Raw genomic sequence first — 24,642 nt, 5'->3', positions numbered from 1 at the left:
TTTCAAAAAAGTTTAAATTTTCAGTGAAAGTTTTAGTGCAATCATCTGTAATTAAATTAAAATGAATTCCCCTGCGTTTTAAATATTTTTAAAGCATGTTTGGACTAATTAAAATCTCAAGAATTTTTGTGAATTTTCGAAGTACAGTATAGCAAAAAGATTTTTTTCGATGAAATTTTAATTTTCGCCAGATCTTACATACACACAAAAAAATATTTCCGAATGTTACATCATTTATGATGTAACACTTTTGCACGTCATTAAACATTTAAATTTAAATGCAATTTGATGTAAATTTTCAACAAATTATACGTAAAAACATGATTTTACGCGTTATTTAACCGTTTACGTCGAATCTCACGTTTACATCAACTGAGTTTACATGTAATTCATTTTTTACGTGTCGAGTAAATTCACATTTTTTTTTCTGTGTATTTTGAAAACTAATGATTGCAAAATTACAATACAATGCATTTTAAACACTTTTTTCCTGCGAATGTTGAAACTATAGCTTTGTTTAAATGTTAATATTCATATTCATAATAATTGAGCAATTCTCTACGATTTTTTTTTGTATTTCTTAATTCGACTGAAGCTTTTTTGGTGCCTTCGGTATGCCCAAAGAAGCCATTTTGTCCATATAGTTTTCCAAACAAATTTGGCAGCTGTCCATACAAAAATGATACATGAAAATTTAAAAATCTGAATCTTTTGAAGGAATTTTTTGATCGATTTCGTGTCTTCGGCAAAGTTGTAGGTATGGATAAGGACTACATGATACACGGTAAAAATATGTTAGGTGTTTTTTAATTTCACTTTTTGTCACTAAAAATTGCCAAGTTTTCAGAAATTTGCATAAAGCTCAAAAAATCTTTGACGAGTTATGAATTTTTAAATCTTTATAAATTATTGGTCGCAAAAAATTTTCATCTTCATTTTACGATGTAAATCAAATTTTCAATCAAAAAGTACTTAAATGAGTGCACCGTTTTCAAGTTATAGCCATTTTTAGGTAGCTTTTTTGGAAACAAAAAATCTCGCAGTTATTCATTTCTTTTTAAATTAGTGCCCTTTTAGCCCAAAATTCTCTATATTTTGCTTTGCTATTTTGCTGAGATATTGCCATGCAAAGATTTCAAAACAGGAAAATTGATGTTTTCTAAGTCTCACCCAAACAACCCACCTCTTTTCTAATGTCGATATCTTCAATGATATTTTCAATGTCAAAATATGAAACATTTGTGATATTTGCTGATCTTTTCGAAAACAATATTTTCATTTTTTTAAATCTAGATTAACATTTCAAAAGGGCCAAACATTCATTATTGCGCCCTTTCGAAATGTTAGCCCTGATTTAAAATTTTTGAAAATATTGTTTTCGAAAAGATCGAAAAAATTAACAAATTTCAAATTTGAATATTGAAAATCGGATCATTAGTTGCTGAGAAGAAGAAAATAATGGGAATTGTTTGAGTGAGACTTAGACAACATAATTTTTTCTATGTTTAACTCTTTGCATGACAATATCTCAGCAACTAAGGTTTTCTCAGCTTTCCAGTGGTGGGCAAGTGGGCAAACATTGGGCAGTGGGCAAAAATTACCTAAAAATGGCTATAACTTGAAAACAGATTGCAAATTTTTACATCGAAAAATTAAGATTAAAATTTTTAACGACCGATATTTCGATTTAAACAAAATCAGTGTAGTCCTAATCCAAAAAAGGGTAAAAATGTGTGCAACAATTTTGTTTAACAAATCATTAGCAGCATAACCTAGAACTTTTCAAGATACCAAATCGATTCAAAAATCTGTTCTCAAGCTACAGATATATTTTAATACGAGGTGTAAGGGATCGTGCATAAATCACGTGGTCTACAAATTTGAAATTGATGATGAAAACTAGAAAGGATTTCCAGATATGCATTGGATAAGTCTTCCATAAATCAAAAAAAGAAAGGTGTAAACAACACCTTTCAAACTACACCCTTTTCAAATGTTGCTTCAAACGCGACCCAAACTCTGTAGTTGCTGTTCCTTTTCCAACTTTGTTCGGTGTCCATTGTCGAGCCATTGATGACCACCGGAACGTCGTCGTCGCCGTGGACCAAGGCATCTGACATCATCTCGTCGTAATAATCAGTGTGTGTGCAGTGTTTGTAGGTAGGTGAACGCGACTACACTTTAACGGCCAGATGTGTACAACAGCCGGACAACTTATACAACTCATCCATCGCATAGCTTCTTCTTCGTCTCTCCCCGTTTCAAAACAAAGGCGGATATCAATTTGGTGTGTGCGATTGCGCGGATTTTTTTTTATCATCTGCGGTCTTTTTTTTTGTTTCGATTGGTGGATTAAGGGGAGGGTGGTAATTGGAAGGGGGGGTTCGAGTGTTTTTGGGGCTTGTTAAGTTTTACGATGTTTGAAAAATGTATGACAAAATGTTTGGGCCCACGCGTGGCGGGTGGTAAAAGTGATTAGCGACGGTGATTGCTTTATTGTTGATAGTAATTTGAGATAACTGACTCTTCGTTGGTTCCAAAAATATCTTGAATTGGAAATGATTTTTACCAAATTGGTCGAATTTTTTTTTAAACTGCAAAAGTATTTCTCAGATATTCCAACCGCATAACCACGAAACTCCAATAAATATCATGCGACCCCCGCGTGCGTCCTCAACTACAAACATTCTCCCGCGTGGTCGCCGCCCTTTCCGGCGAACTTTACGACCAAAACATTGCCTGCATAGCTCGAGCCCATTCCCGGAAAACCATCTCCATAAATTAAAAATTCATCTCGCGAAATTTTCGATAACTCTTCTGGCACCAAATCGACGGAGTTGCTGCTTTCCCACCAGACTCTCGGCCCCTGCCGAAATGAAGTGGTTTATTGGCGGATTGCCTTCGGAACCAACGAATCCGCCACCACCAGCGCCCGACATATAAATAATAATACGCGACGGAAAAACAGCTTTTCGCGCTGGTTGGCAAATTGCTTCTCATCATGGGCCGGACGTCGTTGGCGTCGTCTCGAAGGCGTCGTGTGACGAGAATTTCAATCACGCGCGCGGCCCTTCCATCGAACTGCTGGCCAAAATAAACATTTGCGGGACTCAAGGGTTGGACAACGCCATATTTGGACATCTTTTGCGGGAGGGATTGATTCTGGAATGTGCCCAACAAGCGTGGACGTAGTCACCACAGGAAAATTCCTGAACAATTGCAACAGAGTTGAACAAACATTACAAGATCATCATCTGATAAAAAGTACTCAGAGGGTGTGATGAACCATTGCTTTAGTCATGATATTTCCTGGTAAAATGCTCCAACCGAACCCGACCCACTTGATGAATGTAACTCCACGGTGCGAGTCTTATCAGCGGGCGCACTGCAGCAGAAGAGTCGTCAGCAAATATACATGTGGCATGAAACCACTGCTGATAACACACAGAGACACGACACTCGCAGTAGTGGCTCTATTGTACCTTTCTAAAGCTCTGCGCATTCCCAAGCCTTGGCGAGAGATATACGTGACACCAACTCTCTTTTCCGGTTCTTGCTGGATCTACATATTCTCAACAGTCTCACGACCAGGACTGTGAGGGGTAAGGATCTTAGCAGATAAGAACTTAAAAAATGGCTTCCATTGCTCCACCGAGGGAAAAGAAACTGGTAGACGCAATGTGTTGATGCTCCACTTTTTAAGTGGATAAGGGAAATTCTCCAGGGTATACCTGAAACTCATTTACATGATTCAGGGTTTCAGGTGAGAGCATTTGAAGAACGTATAGGAGCAATTCAATGTCAAGTAGGGAATCGGTTGTACCCGACCCTTTCCGAGATCAATGAAACTTTGTAGACATGTTATCCTACACTTATGTAAGCCATTCGTGTGTATATGGAGCCAGTTTTACTCGATAATGACATTTGAGAAGGGCGTAAGTGTTTTCAATATTTTTGTGATTCGGAATTTAAATATCGCTGTATCTCGAAGCCACTGCATCGTATCAAAAAGTGGTCAAAGACAAACTTGTGGGAAATTTGACGGGCTTTCCGAAACGAATACACTGAAAGAAAAAAACACGCCACTTTTATGCATTTTTTTTTTGATTTTTAAGTTTAAACATTTTTTTTCGTTCAAAATTTTTGTGAAAATAGCCTAAGATGTTACAAAAAGACTCATGAAAAATGCAGGATGAAGCAACGCACCTAGAAAAATACAAAAATCTTTTACTGATACTGTTTTATTTTAAGAGCGAGCAATTCTCTACCAAAACCGGAAATGGATTTTAATTGTATTTTTTGATTTGGCTCAAACTTTGTGGGTGCCTTCCCTATAAACAAAGAATCAATTTTGTGTCATTGGTTCACCCATACAAGTCTCCATACAATTTTGGCAGCTGTCCATACAAAAATGGTACGTAAATATTCGAAAATCTGTAACTTTTGAATGAATTTTCTGATCAATTTGGTGTCTTCGGCAAAGTTATAGGTATTGTTGAGGACTATTGAGAAAAAAATAGGTAAACGGAAAAAAATTTGCCGATTTTTTAATTTACTTTTTTTCACAAAAACTCGATTTCCCAAAATATGTATTTTTTGATTTTTGAGATTTTTTGATAAATTTTAGGGGACAAAAACCCGCAACTTTTGAGCCATTGAGAAACTTGGTCAAAAAATCTGCCGTCAAGTTATAAATTTTTGAAAAAATACTGATTTTTGGAAAAAAAAAATCAAATTTCATTCAAAGACAAATTTGATGTAATTTTTTAATGTAAAATTGAATTTCCAATAGAAAAGTACATTACAGATTTTGTGATAAAAGGCTCTGTTTTCAAGATATAGCCACCGAATGTTTGATTTTAGCGAAATATTTGCAGTTTTTCGATTTTTAAAAATAGTGACCATTTCTAAAAATATATATATATATATTTTTGAAAAGTTCAGAAAATTGGCTATAAAACTGTCTCAGAGACATTGAAGATTGGACATCTGGTTGCTGAGATACAGCGGCTTAAACAAAAAGAAACACGAAAATTGAAGTTCTAAGTCTCACCCAAACAGCCCACCATTTTCTAATGTCGATATCTCTGCAATTAATGGTCTGGTTTTCAATGTTTGAACATAAAACATTCTCAAAATTTTCCGATCTTTTCGAAAATAGTAAAAAAAAATTAAATCAAGACTAACATTTTAAATGGGCGTAATATTCAATGTTTGGCCCTTTGAAAATGTTAGTCTTGATTTAAAAATTTTCAATATAGTTTTTTTTTCGAAAAGATCGGAAAATTTCACGAATGTTTCATGTTTTAACATTGAAAATCGGACCATTAGTTGCTAGTTGCTTAGTAGTACTTTTCGATTGCAAATTCAATTTTGCATTTAAAAATAATGTCAAACTTGTTTTTGCATAAAACTTTGATTTTTTCCAAAAATCACTATTTTTTCAAAAAATCATAACTCGGCGGCAGATTTTTTGACCATGTTTCTCTATGGCTCAAAAGTTGCGGGTTTTTGTCCCCTAAAACATATAAAAAAATCTCGAAAATAAAAAAAATACGTATTTTGGGAAATTGAGTTTTTGTGAAAAAATGTTAATAAAAAAATCGGCATTTTTTTTTCTGTGTACCTATTTTTTCTTAATAGTCCTCAACAATACCTACAACTTTGCCGAAGACACCAATTGATAAGAAAATTCATTCAAAAGTTACAGGTATTCGAATATTTACGTACCAATTTTGCATGGACAGCTGCCAAAATTGTATGGAGACTTGTATGGGTTAACCAATGACACCAAATAGCTTCTTTGGTCATAGGGAAGGCCCTCGCAAAGTTTGAGTCAAATAAAAAAATACAAAAAATAAAAATGGTCGAAATCGGCCGATTTCGTAGAGAGTTGCTCAAGTGGTCTAAACGTCGAAATTTTCAAAAATCGAACGCGCGATTTGATTCCCCAGACAATTTAACATAAAAGTCTCCATATTGATCACTGCCCTAAGGCCAATCCTTGTGAAGTTACAGCGGTTTTTAAAATAAAAATGTTGAAAAAATTTGTTTTTGATGGTTTTTGACAACTTCTATATGACAGACTTAATTTTCCAGTATCGTAAACATTTTCACCGGAAAGCACGTCCGATCCCTTAAGACTGTTTTTGACCACAGTTCAATTGGAAGTATTGGCTTACAGATAGGGGAAATATACCCATTTTAATCACTTTAAGCCGTTCGACCAATTCTCATCACTTTTGCCGTTTTCCACTATTAAATCAACATTTTCAAATGTATCAACAATGGAGAGTTGCTTGCTCACTTTTATTTGAGCTATTTATTACTTTGGAACAGTCAAAAACACTTTATTTAAGCTGTAATTCATGATCAAAGTACTGATAGACCGATGATAGAAAAAAGCTGGAAAAGGTTCCCATATAAGCTAATTACATTGCTCATAACTGAAAACAGAATATTTTTTTCAGTGTTTAATTATCAAAAAACGAATTATTTTGAAAAGTGATCAAAGAAAATCTTATGGGAAATTGGACGAGCTTTCCGGTAAAAAGCGTAAAGAAACTAATAAATTAAGTCTGTCACATAGAAGTTGTCAAAAACCATCAAAAACCCATTTTTTTCAACATTTTTATTTTTAAAACCGCTCTAACTTCACAAGGATTGGGCGATATAATTTTACCAAAATTTAAGAAACATTTTCTATTTAAAAAAAACACGCTTGGTTCTTTTCAAATCAAATTACATTGAAGGTTTTTTAGTTCATTAGTTTTGAAAATATCGAGGTATTGATGGAATTTTTTTTTTCGCAAAAAAAAAACTTTTCGTGGGACTGTACATTGGTATTTCATGAAAATTTAAAATGTTTACAAAGTAGTTTAAACATGCTGAATGTGATTATAAACGCGGGAAAATGCGTTTTAACTGGTTTTCAATTGATTAAATTTAAATTTTCATTAACATTTTTAACTTTTTCGAAAAAATATTTCTTTTGCCCCCTGATTATTCAGGCCAACTTTGAAGGGGGGGGTCGACATAAACTTTTGAAAAATATTTGCAACGGCCTAAGTGGAAAATTTATGTTTGTATTGGTTGAAAATTAGGGTGGTTCGTGATTATATTGTATTCTTTTATCTAACTTTACAGCAATATATTGGGATTTTATTTTCTCTTTCATAAAGGTTTTGGGCATTGCCAAAAAACTTTGTCGAAGAAATTTTATCTCGCCTTCTACAACTATTTTTGTCAATAGCATTAAAGCGAACCTGCAAAATTCAGTTAGTCGAATGTAGCAATTCAGGGATTATGTTTCAAAGAAAAGTGATGTTCTGAGCACTTTTAGAGCTCTAAAAAACAAACATTCCGTTTTGAAAACAAATATTTTGGACTGTAGTGTACAAAGTCGTTGTGGCAGTGCGTGGCCGAATGGTTACGCTGTCCGCTTTGTAAGCGGATTATTCTGGGTTCGATTCCCATCTGCTCCAACCTTCCATCGGATGAGGAAGTAAAATGTCGGTCCCGACCTTGGTTGTTAGGCCGTTAAGTCATTCCAGGTGTAGGAGTCGTCTCCATGCCATAAGTACAAACAACACACCAAACCAAGCCTACTCCGGTGGAATCGCTGGCGGCGGTTGGACTCGCAATCCAAAGGTCGTCAGTTCAAACACTGGGGTGGAAGGTTCCTTGGAGTAAAAAGAGGTTTGGGTGCTCTCCCCATTCAAGCCTTCGGACTCCTAGGTTCGAGCAGAAACTTGCAATAGAGACCACAAAAGACCCGGGGGTCGTTAATGTGGATGGTTTGATTTTTTTGATTTTTTGTACAAAGTCATTGCCATTCTAAGGCAGAAATTATGCAATTTGTCTCAAATATCTCGAAATAGCACAGGCTAAATTTCAAACGACATGATGCAAACATTCACAATTTTTCGGAAAATCCATTTTCCACTTAATTTAGCGATCATCATTCTGAGCAACTTTTTCAAATATGAAAAATATTAATTTAATTTTGCAATCCACTCAAAAAAGTGTTCCGATTCAGATTCAACTCTTTCGAAATTCCATTCTACTCCAGACAGTTTATCTCTCCCTTGCCTGTCTGCCCCACCACCACGATTTGCCAGACATTTGCCATGGTCGTCGAATTATTGGCACTGTTCTGCATAAAGATTTTATTTTTATTCTCCAAAGATGACGGCGTTTGATTGGTGTTGGTGTTGGAAGAAACACTTAAACTACACAACCACACCAAAGAAAAAACAAAAGTAGTCCACACTTGACTGCTTGAAAATCATCCCAATAACTTTGAATAATTAACCGATAACGAATAACGTGACTTAGGAAGAAAAAAGGGACTGCTCCCGCTTACTTCTTGAACCGGATCGCACCGGTCGGCTCTTGGGACCGTCACCAAGGAGGCAAATTGCGCAAAAAGGGTAGCCCGCTCCCCAATCATCGTGCAAGACACGCAAACAGATAAATCGCGTTGTGCCCTCAAACTTACACACATCGACGCACAAGAGTCAAGTCGCCCCAAGTCGAGAATGTCTCTTGAGCTATATGCGAGACTGACTTACACTGGTCGAAGCTGTTAATGATTGGTCTTGGGTGGATGTGGTGGTGGTCGTTGTGAATGGATACGGCAGAAAAAAAATATAAAAGAGCAACAACAACAACTCACAAAGACCGATGGGCTGAAGGAGGGCGAAAAGATAAAGGAGTAAGGTAGTGCGTACTTTATAGTTTTTTTTTGTTTATTTCAAATAATATTAAATAATTTAATGTTGCCTCTTGTACGGTATGTATTCTGTGATCCATTCTCAGAATATTCTCTGCGGTAAAAACAACGCAGTAGGGCTGGCCGCTTTAATTTCTGTAATACATTACAGGCAAAACAATTTAAATGGGCCAATGTCAAAGTGTAAACAGAGATTCTATCCTTCTCACGTCAGTTGATGTTTACATTAGGAACGAGAAGGATAGACTCTCTGTTTACAGTTTGACATTGGCCCATTTACATTGTTTAGCTTGATTTTCGAGTGATCTCGGATGTACTGCAATTATAAATTGTGACAAGAAAAGTGCTTGGGACGTCATCTAACTTCAACACTTTCCTGCATGCTTTCAGCGGATTGAATGCGTCGCTGTTACACAGTAAAAAAATCGTGGTAAAATTACATCTAAAAAGGGGTGCATCTTTTAGGTCAGAAAAAGGTTTGATTTTACCTCTAATAATGTGTAAATTTACATCTGATAGACGCTCGGAAAAAATATCTGTAATCCCAAAAAAATACCAAATCTGCGATAGTTATATCTTGCTTACTAAGTCCGCGCCCCAACCCCCACGGCCAACTCGCCAATGTAATAGGTTAAGATTGAGACTTCTCGAAAATAATAGGAACTCGGAAAAAATAGCCAATTTTCAATTAACTGTTTTAACACAAAAACTCGATGTAGACATGATTTACCCTCTCTTTTATATTTTTTTAGTGGAACAAAAGTGCAAACTTTAAAGCTATAGGGTATTTTCTCTGGTTTTCAATTATATTTTCGGAAATGGACAAGGAAGGATACTATTTAAAAAAATAGAAAATATTCTTCGAAAACTAAAAAACACAACACTTTTTTTAATCCAAATTTAATTTTGCATCCAAAAATGATTATTGGGTTCTTTCCGGAAGAATTTTAAATACTTTCCAAAATTCTTTATATACAACAGAAACAATAATCATAACCTAGCGAAAAACAAAACGTCATTTTAACCACTAATAAATCTAACAATTAAAAAAATCAAAAGGGGTTAAGTTTGTCAAAATCGTTTTTTTTTACAATAAGTAAATTTTAAAAAAGGGCAAATTTTTCTCCGAGTACCTTTTTTTTCTAGAGTTGTCTCAATCATAACTTACAACTTTGCCGAAGACACCAAATCGACCAGAAAATTCTTTCTCAAAATACAGATTACGAATGTTTGCAAAGCACTTTTCACACAAATTTGTATTGAGACTTGCATGGAGAAACTAATGATGCAACGTGGCTTATTTGGATGGACAAATTATCAGCTGAATAAAAAATACAATGAGATGTCGATTAGCGTAAACAATGAAAATTGCTCAAGGAGCTATTACACTACGGCAAACAAACAAGCAAGCTCGCACTTTTTGACAGTTTGCCTGCTTTGTTTGTTTGCCTGGATTTGTCTGCAAAAACGTCAGCCTGCATATTGTCAAACACAAAAAAGTGCGAGTTTGTTTGCTTGTTTGCGGTAGTGTAATAGCTCCTTCAAATGTCAATTTACTGAGGAATTAGTAAAATCTAAATTGCTGAATATAAAATTTCAACTGATGAAATATTAGTAAAACTTTACTGAACTTCTTCAAAAAAAATTTGCGTGTAATTGACTATCTGGCAACACTGTAAAAAGATCTTCAAGTCGAGATTTTGACAATTGTTCCTCGAATAAAAGTATAAAATGTCACCTTTCAAAAATGATCGGAGAACCGGCTACTTTAATCGAAAATTACCTCTTTGAAAACCGATTTGGATCGAGTTGCGAGCACAATCGTAACGGTAACTTAACTGTTTTCTTATTAAATAAAACCATCGTGTTGCATATCAAACTTTATGAATTTGAACTTATAGCCTAAAATGACCCTACAAACATCTCATGACCTAATCTGTCCTAAGGAATCGGTTCCCGGTGTTCTGATGGGGGACAGTACAGAAATATTCAAGAAACCTTATCGAGTGACATATCAAACTTCATGAAATTTCAAGATATGCAAAGAATCATGTTATGCACCATATTGAACATGGTGAATTTAAAAGTATGACGTTCTTAGGTTATTTTTTAGCAGTTTTGGGCTTTTTTTTACCACCATGAACCTAAGGTCCAAATTGCTCAATCAACCGTCTGGTCGTCCACAACGGTTCTCCCTACCCTACGCCAACACACAAACAGGCCATCACCACCATCGCACTCCCCACAGAAGAGAGCACAAGCAGTCGTTAGTCGTCGCCACCGATTTCCCTTGGAACTTCTTCTGCTAGTTGCTACTACTCTTAATCTTAACGACCGTGCCGTGCCGCACCCCTGCCTGTCTGACTGGCCAAAGTTATGTGTGTGGTTCCCCGGAACGGGCACTTCCGGCTATCTGCCCAATCTATCTTGCCTTCAATTCTCTTAGCAGAGAGGGGTAAAAGGGGACACCGTTTCGGACTCACCTGTTTGCCGTCGACCTCGATGTCCGCGACATAGTTCTCGAACACGGTCGGCACGTACACCTCCGGGAACTGGTCCTTGCTGAACACGATCAGCAGGCACGTCTTACCGCAGGCACCGTCCCCGACGATGACCAGCTTCTTGCGGATGGCTGCCATTGGTTCTACGGGATCGTTCAAGAAGGCACCAGAGTCGCGTGATCAGCGCCCAAGTCAGGATGATGATGACGAAGATATTCGTCGGAATTGTACGACGACGGCGGCCGCAACAGCAACAGTAGGCCGTGCCCGTGTTTGTGTGTGTGTGTGTGCACGCGCGCGCAGAGGTTTACGGTTGTCGTAGTGACGGCGGCGCGTCCACGATGACACAAACACACGGACCGGAGACCGGACGACGGACACGACGTTATTCGCCGAGACGGAGCAGAGAGATATTCCAATCAATTTTCGGATTTTTTGGAGGCGATTTTATTTTGTTCGCGTGTTCGTTACGGCAAGGAAATTTCCACACCACCGGACATTTTCCGGAACATCAACCGAGAAAGAAAGAAGAGATGAAGAAATTGACCATTAGAACTTGAATTATTTCGTTATTATTCGACTTTTTTTTGTCTGAAACACACACAATCTTTTTATAGCTTAAAATATTTTCTTTGAAAAACTTTTCATCGTACGCACACGCACGCATCCCTCAAACACACAGAATGAAAGTGAAACACTTTTCCTGCTTACTTTGATTGCTAAACCAAACTCTAAACGAGTGATTTTCCCCTAATAAAAACTATATTCCTCTTCCCGAATTTCCCCCTGATAAAAATCACACACTTTCAAAAATTCAACTCCCACTACTTTCCGCTTAAAACAACACTTAAAAAAAAAGAAGCACGCGTCAAAAAATCCCGGCTTTCGGTGGAGGAATTTCACTCTAAAGACACAACTTTTCCTCACGGATTTTCCTCCGGAGCAGACCGCGGCGGACCGTTTTTTTCTTTTTTTCTCGGAGCAGATTCCGACGACGACGACGACGAACGGAGAAACAACGCCTTGACGGTGTGAAATCGGCCTCTGACTGAACGGGGAACGGTTGCTGAGAGAGCGAAGCGGCACTGCCAGGAAAATGAGCCTTTTCGCGGAACTCAGGAGAGCGGGAGAGAGAGAAAGAGAGGGTTCGTGCTCTCTCGAAAGAGAGTGAGAGATGGAGGAATTCTAGTGAAGTTTTTCGTAGAGGTAGATGTTGGGAATTTAAAAAATATATTATTTTTTGCATGGATATATTAAAAGGAATCATAATTCTTTTAAATTTTAACATACAAATTTAAAATGAGAAAAAAATAAAGAGCATTATTTTTTTTCTTATCTACAATTTGATAACTTGAATTTGATAACTTGAAATACAGATTGTTTAAATTGCATAACACGTTTGTGTAACCAATCCTCCAATTTTTATAAAAACTTGTGGGAATGGATGACGAAAATTGGGTACTTTACTGGTTTGTTCAAGTATCGAGAAACTAAAAGTGAGAGTGTGTCGAGGAGTGTGTGCGTGCAACATGGGCTTCATGGTAAACTTCACAGCAACTGCACAGCAAGTTAAACTCCATGTCGCAGATATGGCAGCTCGATATCAAACGTGTATGCAAAGTTTTTAGGAAAATATAGTTCAGACTCGATTGATCAAAGTTTCAACTATCCAAAGCTTTCTATGGGACATTGCAACATTAACTTTGAAAAATATTTGCAACGGCCTTACTGAAAATTTAGTTGAGCAGATTTTTATAAATCTACAGTTAATTTTTTTTTTTTTGAGCATACACTGGTCAAACGCACTTTAAGAACTTTTTTTTATTTTACAGTTTCATACAACATTTTCGACAAAATTTTGTTTTTTTTTTCTATGGATCTATCGACGTCGGACATTAAAGAATAAACTGATCAGGTGCAGCCAAGGGTGCAGTACACTCCCCCCCAAGGAATGTGACCAAGTGCGTACCTTGCTTATCCTTTTGAATGCCGCGTGTTGTGGCGTTTCATACAAGTGCCCCTACAAAGTACAGTATGTAAAAAAAAGTATTTACACCCCTTGGGCACAATGCACATTTTGTGATGAAACATGTAAACAATTTAAAGTTTGGCAGAAACCTATTACTACGTTTTGTTCAGAAACTCATGCCGAACATGTAGCTACAAAAAGCTCATGAAAAGATGATTTCTATAAAAAGTTATATAACAAATACTATCAAAAAAGGTGCAAAAAAAGTTTGTACATCTTTCGAAAAAATTAACATAAATAAAGCTTTTTTTTTGACAAATCACCATACGTCCAGTCTCCCTATTCCAAATAGGCATCCTTGACTGATTAAAAAAATAATTTGGATTGATTATAAAGTTTACTAACTACTTGATATAATAGTTTATATAACTCTGGAAATCTATATATATAAAAAATTTCGACGGATTTGTTCGAACGCGAATCAGTTCAATACGGAGCGTCGGATCGAGGTGCTTTTTGTTGCGTTGGTTTCGTATAAGCCCAAGGAAGGTTCTTACGCCAACTAATTGACACTTTGGCGACTCTGTAACCGATTTCGGAGCATCGGCAAATTGTATGGAGAAAGTTACGTAAAATCATATTTTGATCACAGGAGACTGAATAGGCAAAAACGTCAACAAACGAAAAAAGGCAGAACGAAGTTTGTCGGGTAAGGCTTGTTCTATATAAAACTTCAATCTATGTGGCATTGGAAAGGAGCATAAAATTTCCGATTTTTTGATACCCAAACATGTAGGTTTTCTATGAAACTTACGTTTTTAAATACCTAGGTAAAAATGTTGTTATGGTTTCGTTTGAGCAACCTGCCAAAAATGCATGGAATTTCGTAATTTTTGTTCTCATGTATCAAACTTACTTTTTGCTCAGGTATTTAAAAACGTAAGTTTTATAGAAAACCTAATTGTTTGGGTATCAAAAGATCGGAAATTTTATGCCCTTTCCGATGCCACATAGGTTGACTTGTCAATCGTGGACCGGTTCGGATGCCGGTGGATTTCCCGACGACGTAATTCCGGGTTGGTACGAAATTTCAACGAAAAATCTATTCTATCGATACAAATACCCCCAAAACGATGTTATACCCAATCCAAAATGTTCATTTAGAAATTCTATGGTAATATATTGACATTTAGTAAAATTGAAAGTTTGCAAAATTGAGTTAAAATAAGTTTTCTATAAAACTTCCAGAGTTATATAAACTTTTATACTAAGTAGTTAGTAAACTTTATATTCAATCCAAATTATTTTTTTAATCAGTCAAGGATGCCTATTTGGAATGGACTCATGGTGATTTGTCAACAAATAACTTTGTTTATATAAATTTTTCGAAAGGTGTACAAACTTTTTTTGCACTTTTTTGATTTTTGTAGTAGTATTTGTTATATAACTTTTTATAGAAATCATCTTTTCATGAGATTTCTGTAGCTACATGTTCGGCATGAGTTTCTGAACAAAACGTAGTACTAGGTTTCTGCCAAACTTTAAATTGTTTGCATGTTTCATCACAAAATGTGCATTGTGCCCAAGGGGCGAGCCAAGGGGTGTAAATACTTTTTTACATACTGTATGTACAAATTACATACACGTATGCGACTGTCGGTGGGTTTAGAAAAAAATGATCTGTTAAGAAACACCGAGAAATTAATTCGCAAAACTCATTACAAATTTAACCTTTCTCAGAAATTCTTCTAAATTTTAGTCATTAAATATTTTCAAATACATTCAACCTTTTGAAAATTACCTCTCCGAATTTTCTCTCTTGGGGAGCGTTCTTTTATTACGTAACGTAGTAGGGGGGGGGGTCGGAGGCCGTGTTACGCTCCATACAAAATTTTTAAAATTTGTATGGAGATTTTGTTACGAGGGGGGAGGGGAGGGGGTCTAAAACTCCGATTTTTCGCGTTACGTAATAAAAGAACGCTCCCTTGCTCGCAAGGATGGGCCAAATCCAAGATGGCGATCAGAGTGCAAACATTTGATCTACTCTCTCATTCTCTCTCTTCTTCTCATTTTCAGCTCTCACGATGGCAAAAGGCCTTTTGGAGGTAACTCACGGAAAATGGTTAACACTGATAATCAACATTACACACTGTTCAGTTCACTTTTACACACTTGTATGGGATTTTTCAGTTCAAGTATGATTACACGAAAGTGTGTAATCATACTTGAACTGAAAAATCCCATACAAGTGTGTAAAAGTGAACTGAAAAAAGTGTAATGCTGTTTACCAGTGAACGTCGCGCAACCGAAAGTTTTGTGCAAGTCAGAGAGGTTAAAAGAAACAGAGGTAAAGAAAATAACAGCAAACTCAGAAAACTTCCCTGCTACAGACTTTGAAAATATAATAATCGCCCGCATAGTCAACAACCATACAGTCACCATTTGTCGAATGATTTTTCCTAAATGATCTTGATAATACACCAAATAGGGTGCAACCGTACATTTTCCATTCCCCAAACAATCCTACAATTTATTAAATAGGTCGTTAGGTTATGTTACAATACATTTTTACAAGGGATTTTTTTCGTGGATCATAGTCATACCGTACCCCAAACTGTTCAATTTTTATTTTATGTGAACCGTACCACAAATTAATAAAATATGATTTTAAATGGTAAACTGCTTTACCGACACTTACCGACACCATTTGAAAAGGGAGGAGCCAAAAAATAAACTCTACAAATGTTCTGGGAACTATGGATTTAACGGGAATGGTAAGTATATGATTATTAATGGTTAGCGTTTTTTTTTGTAATGTCCGGGATTTGTTACCGCTTGATGATGATGTCTCCTGTTGATTCTTCCGTTGTGCTGCCGCCTTATCTAATTGAGCTATCTCAGTTACATTACGTTTGGCGGTTTAAAATGCATTTTATTATGAAATGTGGCCTCAAAATTTATCATAAATATATCGTAACATGTATGGTAGAACCATACAAATAAATTATAGACCAATCACATGGCGAACAGTTATCGTTCTGATAATGGTCAATCAATTGTTTAAATTATTTGGACTTATAAAAATTATCACGAAAATAAATTAGCTTTACATACAAACTATATGGCAAACAGGTATATCGTTCCATGAATTGTTGAACAATGGTTTGAATTGTTGAGACTTAGGAAAATTTTCGCTGAATTCAGGTATATCGTTCCATGAATTGTTGAACAATGGTTTGAATTGTTGAGACTTAGGAAAATTTTCGCTGAATTCAGGTATATCGTTCCATGAATTGTTGAACAATGGTTTGAATTGTTGAGACTTAGGAAAATTTTCGCTGAATTCAGGTATATCGTTCCATGAATTGTTGAACAATGGTTTGAATTGTTGGGACTTAGGAAAATTTTCGCCATAATTCAGGTATATCGTTCCATGAATTGTTAAAGTATTATTTGAATCATTCGGACTTAAGATTTTTTTTTTGCTGTAGTTCATTTGGCTCAATCATACAATACCTGTTTCAAATAATCCTAAGCGTTAGGCGAACAGTTATATCGTTCCATGAATTGTTGTACAATTGTTTGGATTATTGGGACTTAAGAGTTTTTCGCTGAACTTCAAGTTGGAAATACTACGTCGGCTATGGTACCCTTATGTTTTAACAATAGCTGTTCCGAAAAATTCTTATCATATGGCGAAAAGTTATATTTCTCCATGAATTGTTCAATTGTTTGAATCATTGGGACTTAAGAAAATTTTCGCTAAAATTAATTTTTGGCTCAATCATACAAAAACGGTTTGAAATAATACCAAACATATGAGGAATAATTATATCGTACCATTAATTGTTGTGCAATTGTTTCAATTATTAGGACTTAGGAAATTTAGGAAATTTTCCGCTTAGGTTTCTTTGACTAAATCATACCGAGTATCATAACTTTTATCATACCGGCTACAGTACAATTATGTTCTAACAATAGCTGTTTCGAACCATCCTAATCGTATGACGAATAGATACCTCGATAGATACCGATCATTAAATTGTAGGAAAAAAAATCAACCATTCGAATATGTCAAGATAAGTGCAACAATTCGGGAAATAGTACCATTTTAATTTTGTTATATGGTTGTGACATTATATCAACAATATCACAAATGGTAACCATACCAGAAATAATTTTCTTATGATTTCGACAGTTTCACCTTTGGTATTTGATTATGCGGGCGGCGATTCTGGTGGTTTTTGAAGACGTTTAATAAACAAAAAAAAAGTTTTTGTTTTGCTTTTTTATTTATGTTTGATAAAAGCATGTCATTTTTGTGATTGTATGTAAATATTTCAAAGATTTACTTAGTAAAATTGAAAATTTTAATGTCAACAAATTACAAACATAATAAACTACACTCTAACCAAAAATCCCCACTTTACGAATTTTTCAGTTCAACCCATATAACCATTTTTATGGTTGTAGTATTTACCTGAACTCAAAAAATCTTATGAAAGTGGGATATTGAACTCCGAAAATCATGATTTTTGGTAAGGGTGTACAATGAGAAGACTGTTATGTCTGTGTTAGGGAATCGCATTGATTGTCAATCAATTTTCTTTCGGCTGTCAATAGAGCATTCTACGTGCGTATGTATTGCGTGTACGTACACGATAATAAAGTGAGGTTAAATTTTGTCAGCCAGCAAAACCAAATGGTGCGCTAGTGTGCGTACGCAAAACGTCATAAAGCTCTATCGAGAAATTAAAAAGAGAGATGTGAGCCGGTAACATGGAGTGAAACTTTCACAGCTGTCATGGAACACTTCACAGCAGCTTGACAGAAAGTTTAACTCCATGTTGCACTTTTAATTTCTCGATAGAGAACCTTCTCAGGTTCTCTAGCTGTCAAAATTCGATGAAAGAACTCGGAGCACTGAGTGCTTGAGTGACGCGAGTGCCACCAGAAAGAGTAAGGTGAAATCGTAGGAAGGTGTGCCATCTTTGCTCGATGTGTTGGTGTGAAAGACGTAAACACCAATACTATCAAAAGCAACTGCTAGAGGGAGAAAGATGAACAACATTGGCTAGGTTAGGAATGGATGCGGCGGCCGCAAGCCAGAGGAAAGAAAGGCGGTATGAGTCACAACAACAAAAAGTTGTAATAAATTTGACAGATGGGTCCTAATTTCAAAATTTGCATTTCCCTGCTTAAAATTCAATGAAGTAGTCAACATAAGTTTTAATTAAACAATTTTTTCTGAGCTTAAAACAAGCAAATAGAAAATGAACATGTAAATATAACTATTTTTCGAACACTGTTTAGTTTTGGACGCTATTTTATTGTTGTTTTGCAAATGTAATTAGACCTAAAATTAGACTTGTATTTCACATATTTTTTTTATATTTTAGAAAAAATAAACTAAAATTATAAGTTATTTTCCAACCAAATCAAGCTTTTTGAGCTTAAAGACTAACGACTCATTATTGGGTACTACACAAGTACTACAAGTCTATGCGTACAACAAAAGCACTCTTCACAATGAAATCGTTTTGCCATTTGCATGCGCGCATATGCAATTCTGCCACCCCCATCTTTTGTGTGGTCGTCGCATGGATCGGAACACACATACACGCGTGAACACATTCGCTATGCGGGAATGGCAATGACCTTAGCCGAAAAGGAAAGGAAAGACTTGCGCCAGGCCTGCTGCCAGGGAAGCCTTTCGAGTGAACCTCAGCGTTTTCGAATGGGTATCGTATGACTGGTGTATGGATTGGTTCTTACAAACTGTCCTGCGCTTTTGACAGATCATGTTGTCAAACTTCGCTTACCTTTGAAATTTCAAAAGATGTAACTCGAAAGGTGAGATAAAATCAAAGATTGTGGTTATTTTAAGGTGATTGGAGACGGGCTTGCAAGAACAATAAGAAAAGAAACACTATCGCGAATCGCTACCGGAGTGACATAAGACATACAGCGACCAATTGCATCCAGTTAATTGAAAGCTTGAAACGAACCTCACTAATTAAACAGTTTAATTGACAAACAACTACTAGAGAGCACATCACCAATGTATACGCTACCGAGGAAGGAAAAAAAGAGGCAAGAAGCAGGCGGTTTATAAAAATAGATCCAGCGAAATGAATGAACTAACTAAACTAAACTAAAAGGCACATGGCCAAGGGACGAGAGACACACAGCATACAAAAACACACACATATGGTTCAGCCAGGAAAGCTAAGCAAGCAAAAACGATAATAATTGAAGCAATAAAGCCGCGCTCCACAACACTCGCGACCTGGGATGGGGAGCATACGCGCAAGAAGAAAAACTTGTGGGTGTGTTTGAAGAAGAAAATTATAAATATAGAAGAAGCAGAGAGCACAGGCGTACTGTCTACCGGCTATTGCCGAAATTAAAAAAGCACCAGGCCTGAGTTTTTTAAATCCCATCACAGTCTAGCATTCTTCTTCTGGAGCTTGTCGGGAAAAGTTGCAAGCTCTTTAAACTCATTAAATAGCCAAAACTGTACGATTATCGGATTTCACTTCCATGAATTCTCACTTTCCTTCCTTTTGGATCACGTGGAAGTTGGGGGAGCTAATCAAGAAATGCCGTTTATTGGCTTTAATCTAATGAACAAACAGCATTCGCTCGTGAATCGGTCGTTATCAGTTTGGTAAAGTGTTTTTTTAAGCTTATGGCGGCTTCAACAAAGAAATTCTATGCTAATTAACTGTAGCTGTCACAATATTGACTCTGATGTAGAAATATATGAAAATTTGCTCTACACAAAAATATCAACCAACTGTATTTTTTAGAACTTTTATGGAAACATGACTAGAACTCTACGAATGAATCAAACTCAGAATATCAAAATATTCAAATAGGCAAGACCTTGTTTAAAATAGGTACATTACATGTTTAAGATTTGGTTCGAATTAAACTCATTATAGTCACAAATCTACTTCCCCGCGAAGACTCCATCTTTGCGATGACCATCGAAACTCCCAACAATGCTCCAACCATCAATCCTTGATTAGCCTCGAATGCAAAGTCTGATTGCTCGCCACCGTCTTATCGGCTCAAAAAGCAAAACGCGCCAAACGCGCTTAGGTCACCCGAATTTCGGCGCGTTGTACAACAACAACAGCCTCATATGAATTACGATCCGCTCCCAAAGGTTTCCAATTATCAGCGCGCAGCAGATAACAACTCCACCACGGCGGCCACACTCTGCGCTCGAGCTCGCCAGAAATTAAATCCATCAAAAATTACTCAACCATCGCTCACAGCCGCGGCGGCGGTGCGGCGGCACTTCCTCGAACAACATCAGCAACTTGTTCAACTAGATTCCGAACAAAACTTGGACGCTGCACGGCACATATTGAATTTCTAGTCTGTTTCCTCGGCACAATTGGACGGGAGTCTCGCTGCGCACCACCACCTGCAAATCTCTTCAAGTTCCTCAATTTAGCAGCCCGAGTAGTAGCGAGATACCGTTCGGTGCGCGGTTTCCCTTTTCGGACATCCGCTCAAAACCACACGACGATGGATCGACATACTCTCTTCGGTATACCTAAAAGCTGAAGCTGTCGAAGAAGCAGGTGCGGCTCCACGAGGAAACGAAATCCACGTTGATTGTTACTAACTTTCTCGAGTCTCTTCACGTTTATACGTATGGGTCGTCGCCGTTTGGTGGAAGTGCGAATTTTACGGGCACGACGACTTTGTTGTTGTGTTCGTCGACGCGGCTTATCTCCACGTCTCCAAGCGTCTCGAGACAACGATGAGGAAGATGATGGAGCTGTTGCAAGCTTTTAACACGCGCGCCGCCTCAAGAGCGTGAAATTCAATCCATTTTGGAGCAGCTATCGCCACAGCGAGTCGGTCGGGTTTCCACCGCTTGCGTGGGAGTTGAGGTTGGTCATGCCCGGAATGTTGAGTAATCTTGATTCGTTCGACGCACACTCCATTGTCGGGATGTCTACGTTTCACTGAACTCTCTGGTCTGAAGTTGTTGTTGTATCAATCTGCTGATGTCATGAGCGATAATCCGGTTTAAAGTGCATCCAAAAGCGATCATCTACGCGGTCTCTCGAAATCTTGGGTAAACATGGTCGATCACAATCAGCTTGACGAGTAAAATCGCGATTAGTGCACTCCTTCAGCTCGTGCCAAATGTGCATACCGTCTCAGCTAGAGATGGAATCTACACTTCCATGAAAATATGCTTCCTGGTTACGTCAAACTCCATTGACGTTTTGTTCGACAGTGTCCACTGTACGCTTGTTAAACATTGCCTCTTGTTGACCATTTCTAGATCGCTGTTGAAAAGTTGAGACTCGCCAAAAATGTATATTTTGGCTTCTTCTGTCAACCGTACGCTTCTGTTCCTCTAAACAGTCACCACCAGCGCCGTTATGTTCGCAGGTGTCAACCTTCAGATGATTTCGTGTTAGCGTGCCTTTCTTAAGGAAGAAAATTGAATCACCCTCTTCCATGCAACTGTAAGAAAGGCTGCATCTCGTCTCTAGGTGATTTGAATCGCGGTTTTAATTACAGTTTATATTTGTCCTAAAAACCTCCATGGTGGCGTCGTACAAGTACTACACTATGAGAGAGGATTTACAACTTGAGAAGAAGTAAACGGATACTATTCGGAGCAGAGAAAAAGGGTATAAAATGACACGAAAACCCACACACTACCACGGAACCGCACTCACACCACAATACGTCTAGTAAAACAATACGGGAAAAGCGCATTATCGGCTACTGCAGCAGCGTCTACTACTATGCTAGTAGAAAGAATCAGAGAGACACAATACAACAACAAAGAGTGTGTGTGTAAGAGGGAGAGATAGAGAAGGAAAACAAATACCTGAATTAGTTGGGGCAGAGACGCATGAAATACACCACATTACTTTACTGCCGTACACCACACATGCAAGAGCGGGACACCACTATATAGTAGATATAGGTATTTTTGCGATAGACAGCGGCAGCAGCAGCAGTTGTTGTTGATGGTGATGATGATGTGGTTGTTGTTTTGGTTGTTGTCTTCGGTGGTAAACACGTAAACGCACAAACACGAGGAGGCGAGAGCGAGATAGTATATATTTATATAGGTTTGTAGAAGATAGAACAGGACACAAAAAAACACTGGCTGGTTGAGATGATAACTTTTTATAGGCTAGAGAGAGAGAAACAGTTTGGATGTGTTGGTGTGTAAGTGGTAGTAGGCTACAAGTAGGCTGATTCGGAGAGAAAGAAGATACCTCTTTTCTCTTTTCAACTTTTCAGACGTTTACGTCGCCGACTTCGATTTCGTGTTGCTCAAACTGGGAAAAATATTCCAAACTTTTGATTTGTTTCACCAGTTCACTGTATCAACAAAACAATAGAAATTCCGGATTGCACAAAAGCTAGACCCGCACACACGTACACACACTGACAAAGCCAGACGTTCAAACAACACACGCGAACGCGACAACGCCTTCTTCGATCAATGTGTGTGTGTGCAGACACACAACACAATTTTTTCCTGGTCTTCTGTCAAACAACTTTTTTTCTTCTCAAATTTCCACCTTTTCCCCTTTTGGAAAATCACTAATTTTCGAAAAAGGGAAAAACAAATTCCTACAACACACCTTTTTTCCTACCGAAATGCCACGCACACACACAGACGTACACACTTACGCGCACTACAGAGTATAAAAAAAATAGTAGGAGACTTGGGAACACACGAGAGCGACCAGCGGAAAAATCGCACGATCTTCTCCAACGCTCAGACGCAGACTGAAGTGCTCAGTGCCTGCTCTCGCAAGTTCAGACAGGACAGACTGCGAAGAATCCGGCGATGGAGATGGAAAGCTGCGACCGTTTGGTGCTGTCTCATTTTCACCTTCTGGCATGTCCTGTTGCTTACGTGTGTGTTGCGTGACTGAGCGAGAGAGTTTGCGTTAGTCTTATTGAATTGAATGAGTGAGATGGAAAGGTGTTTTTAAAAAATATATATGTTTAACGTTCAGTTGTGGAAATAATGTATATTAATGAAACATTAAAAAAAAAACATGGTTTGAAAAAATAATATAATAAATTTAAATTAATAGCAAATCTACCACAAGCTACTTGACAAGCTATTTTCTAGATAAATGAAATCCTACGTCAAAAATTGAGTGCCTGCACACCTTTTGCTACGAATATCTTGTAAAATGAGAGTTTCTTTGGTGAGTGCCGTGAGTGCTGAGTGACTGATTGTCGATTTTCGTATCAAGGTTTTTAAGCAAAGATGGCGTTCGAATGGTGAACGTCCCAAATGTCAAAATCGCGCAGTAGCACCAACATTAGAAAATAAAATGTGGATGTCATACATGGCACACTTTCTTCGTAATGTTGGCACCACTGCGTGATTTTGACATTTCGGGCGTTCATCATTCGAACGCCATTTTCGCTTAAAAATCTGGATTGTAAATTGCAGAAAAGAAAGTGAGGTTAATTTTTGTCCGGCCAGCAAAATGAAATGGTGCGCTATTGTTACTTTGCGCGCGTCACAAAACCAAGCTACTCATCATTATCATTGAATAAATTAAGTATTTTGTCTTCCTTACCATACTGAAGAAAAGCTTTAAAATCCAAAACACAAAAATACAAAAAAAAAAATACAAATAAAAACAAAAATATAAAAACTAAAGCTGAAAGAAAAAACTTTAGTTAAAATAGTTACAAAATCTATATTTTTAAAATTCTAAGACTTAAAAAATTCAAAATTCTCTACGATGCAAGGATCAACACCATTAGACATTCTTTTGACGCTCATCTAGAGAATAAGTCCGAACAGAACAGATTTTTTTTCAAAAAATCATCATTTCGATTATTCGCCGGAACTTCTATTTCACTAGTACATTTGCAGGCAGGGATTTTATTCGGGATGTTCTGGAGCGTTTGTTTTGCGTGTTTTGCCTCTTTTCTCTTTCGCAGGTAAAGTAAGTTCATTAGAGAAAATTATTTTTTTTTGCGTTTAATCCATCCCTCAAAATTTGATATTTACAAGTTAATTTTTTTAAAGGTCGAAAATTCAAAATTTGGAAATTTCAAAGCATCCAAATTGAAATTTTAATAATGCTACAGTTGATTTTTTTTAAAGAAATTTCAATTTCAAATAAAAAAAAAGATGAATCAAAAATCATAAAAATTTTAAAATTCAAACTCAAAGATCAAGGAATATGTTTTTAACCTAATATATGTATTAAAAAATGTCTGATTTTCTGGCGGCAATTGGGTCCTAAAATGAAGCTTAGATTGCTGATATTATTGTTTACAGCGATAAAGCTTATTTTTCTGAGTACAATGACCCTTTGTACGACCACAAAAAGTTTAAAATGGATTTTTAAATCAATTTTGAAAAATTTACCTCGCGGTCCTTCTTGACAGAAAAGCTCCTACTT

General features: G+C 37.0%; 1 protein-coding gene across 9 annotated transcripts in view; it reads right to left on the bottom strand.

Moving 5' to 3' along the window:
• The window catches only part of LOC120427031 (ras-like GTP-binding protein Rho1), a 46,537-nt gene extending 23,526 nt beyond the window's left edge, over nucleotides 1-23,011 (bottom strand). Inside the window, exons 1-3 of one of the 9 annotated variants that reach the window (XM_039591852.2) lie at nucleotides 22,846-22,995; nucleotides 22,077-22,388; nucleotides 11,218-11,378 (exon numbers count right to left, since the gene is read on the bottom strand). In XM_039591852.2, the coding sequence (XP_039447786.1) occupies nucleotides 11,218-11,378; nucleotides 22,077-22,116 (201 nt within the window). In that variant the 5' untranslated portion in view covers nucleotides 22,117-22,388; nucleotides 22,846-22,995. Of the gene's footprint in view, nucleotides 1-11,217; nucleotides 11,379-11,946; nucleotides 12,262-22,076; nucleotides 22,390-22,473; nucleotides 22,580-22,845 lie in introns of those variants that run through there. The other 8 variants (XM_039591855.2, XM_039591853.2, XM_052709482.1 and 5 more) reach the window with 8 other exon arrangements.
• Between the last annotated feature and the right edge of the window lie 1,631 nt (nucleotides 23,012-24,642).

This window comes from Culex pipiens, chromosome 3 (assembly GCF_016801865.2).
Source record: "Culex pipiens pallens isolate TS chromosome 3, TS_CPP_V2, whole genome shotgun sequence".
Classification (NCBI taxonomy): domain Eukaryota; kingdom Metazoa; phylum Arthropoda; class Insecta; order Diptera; family Culicidae; genus Culex; species Culex pipiens.
This window is presented reverse-complemented; position numbering and strand designations above follow the sequence as displayed.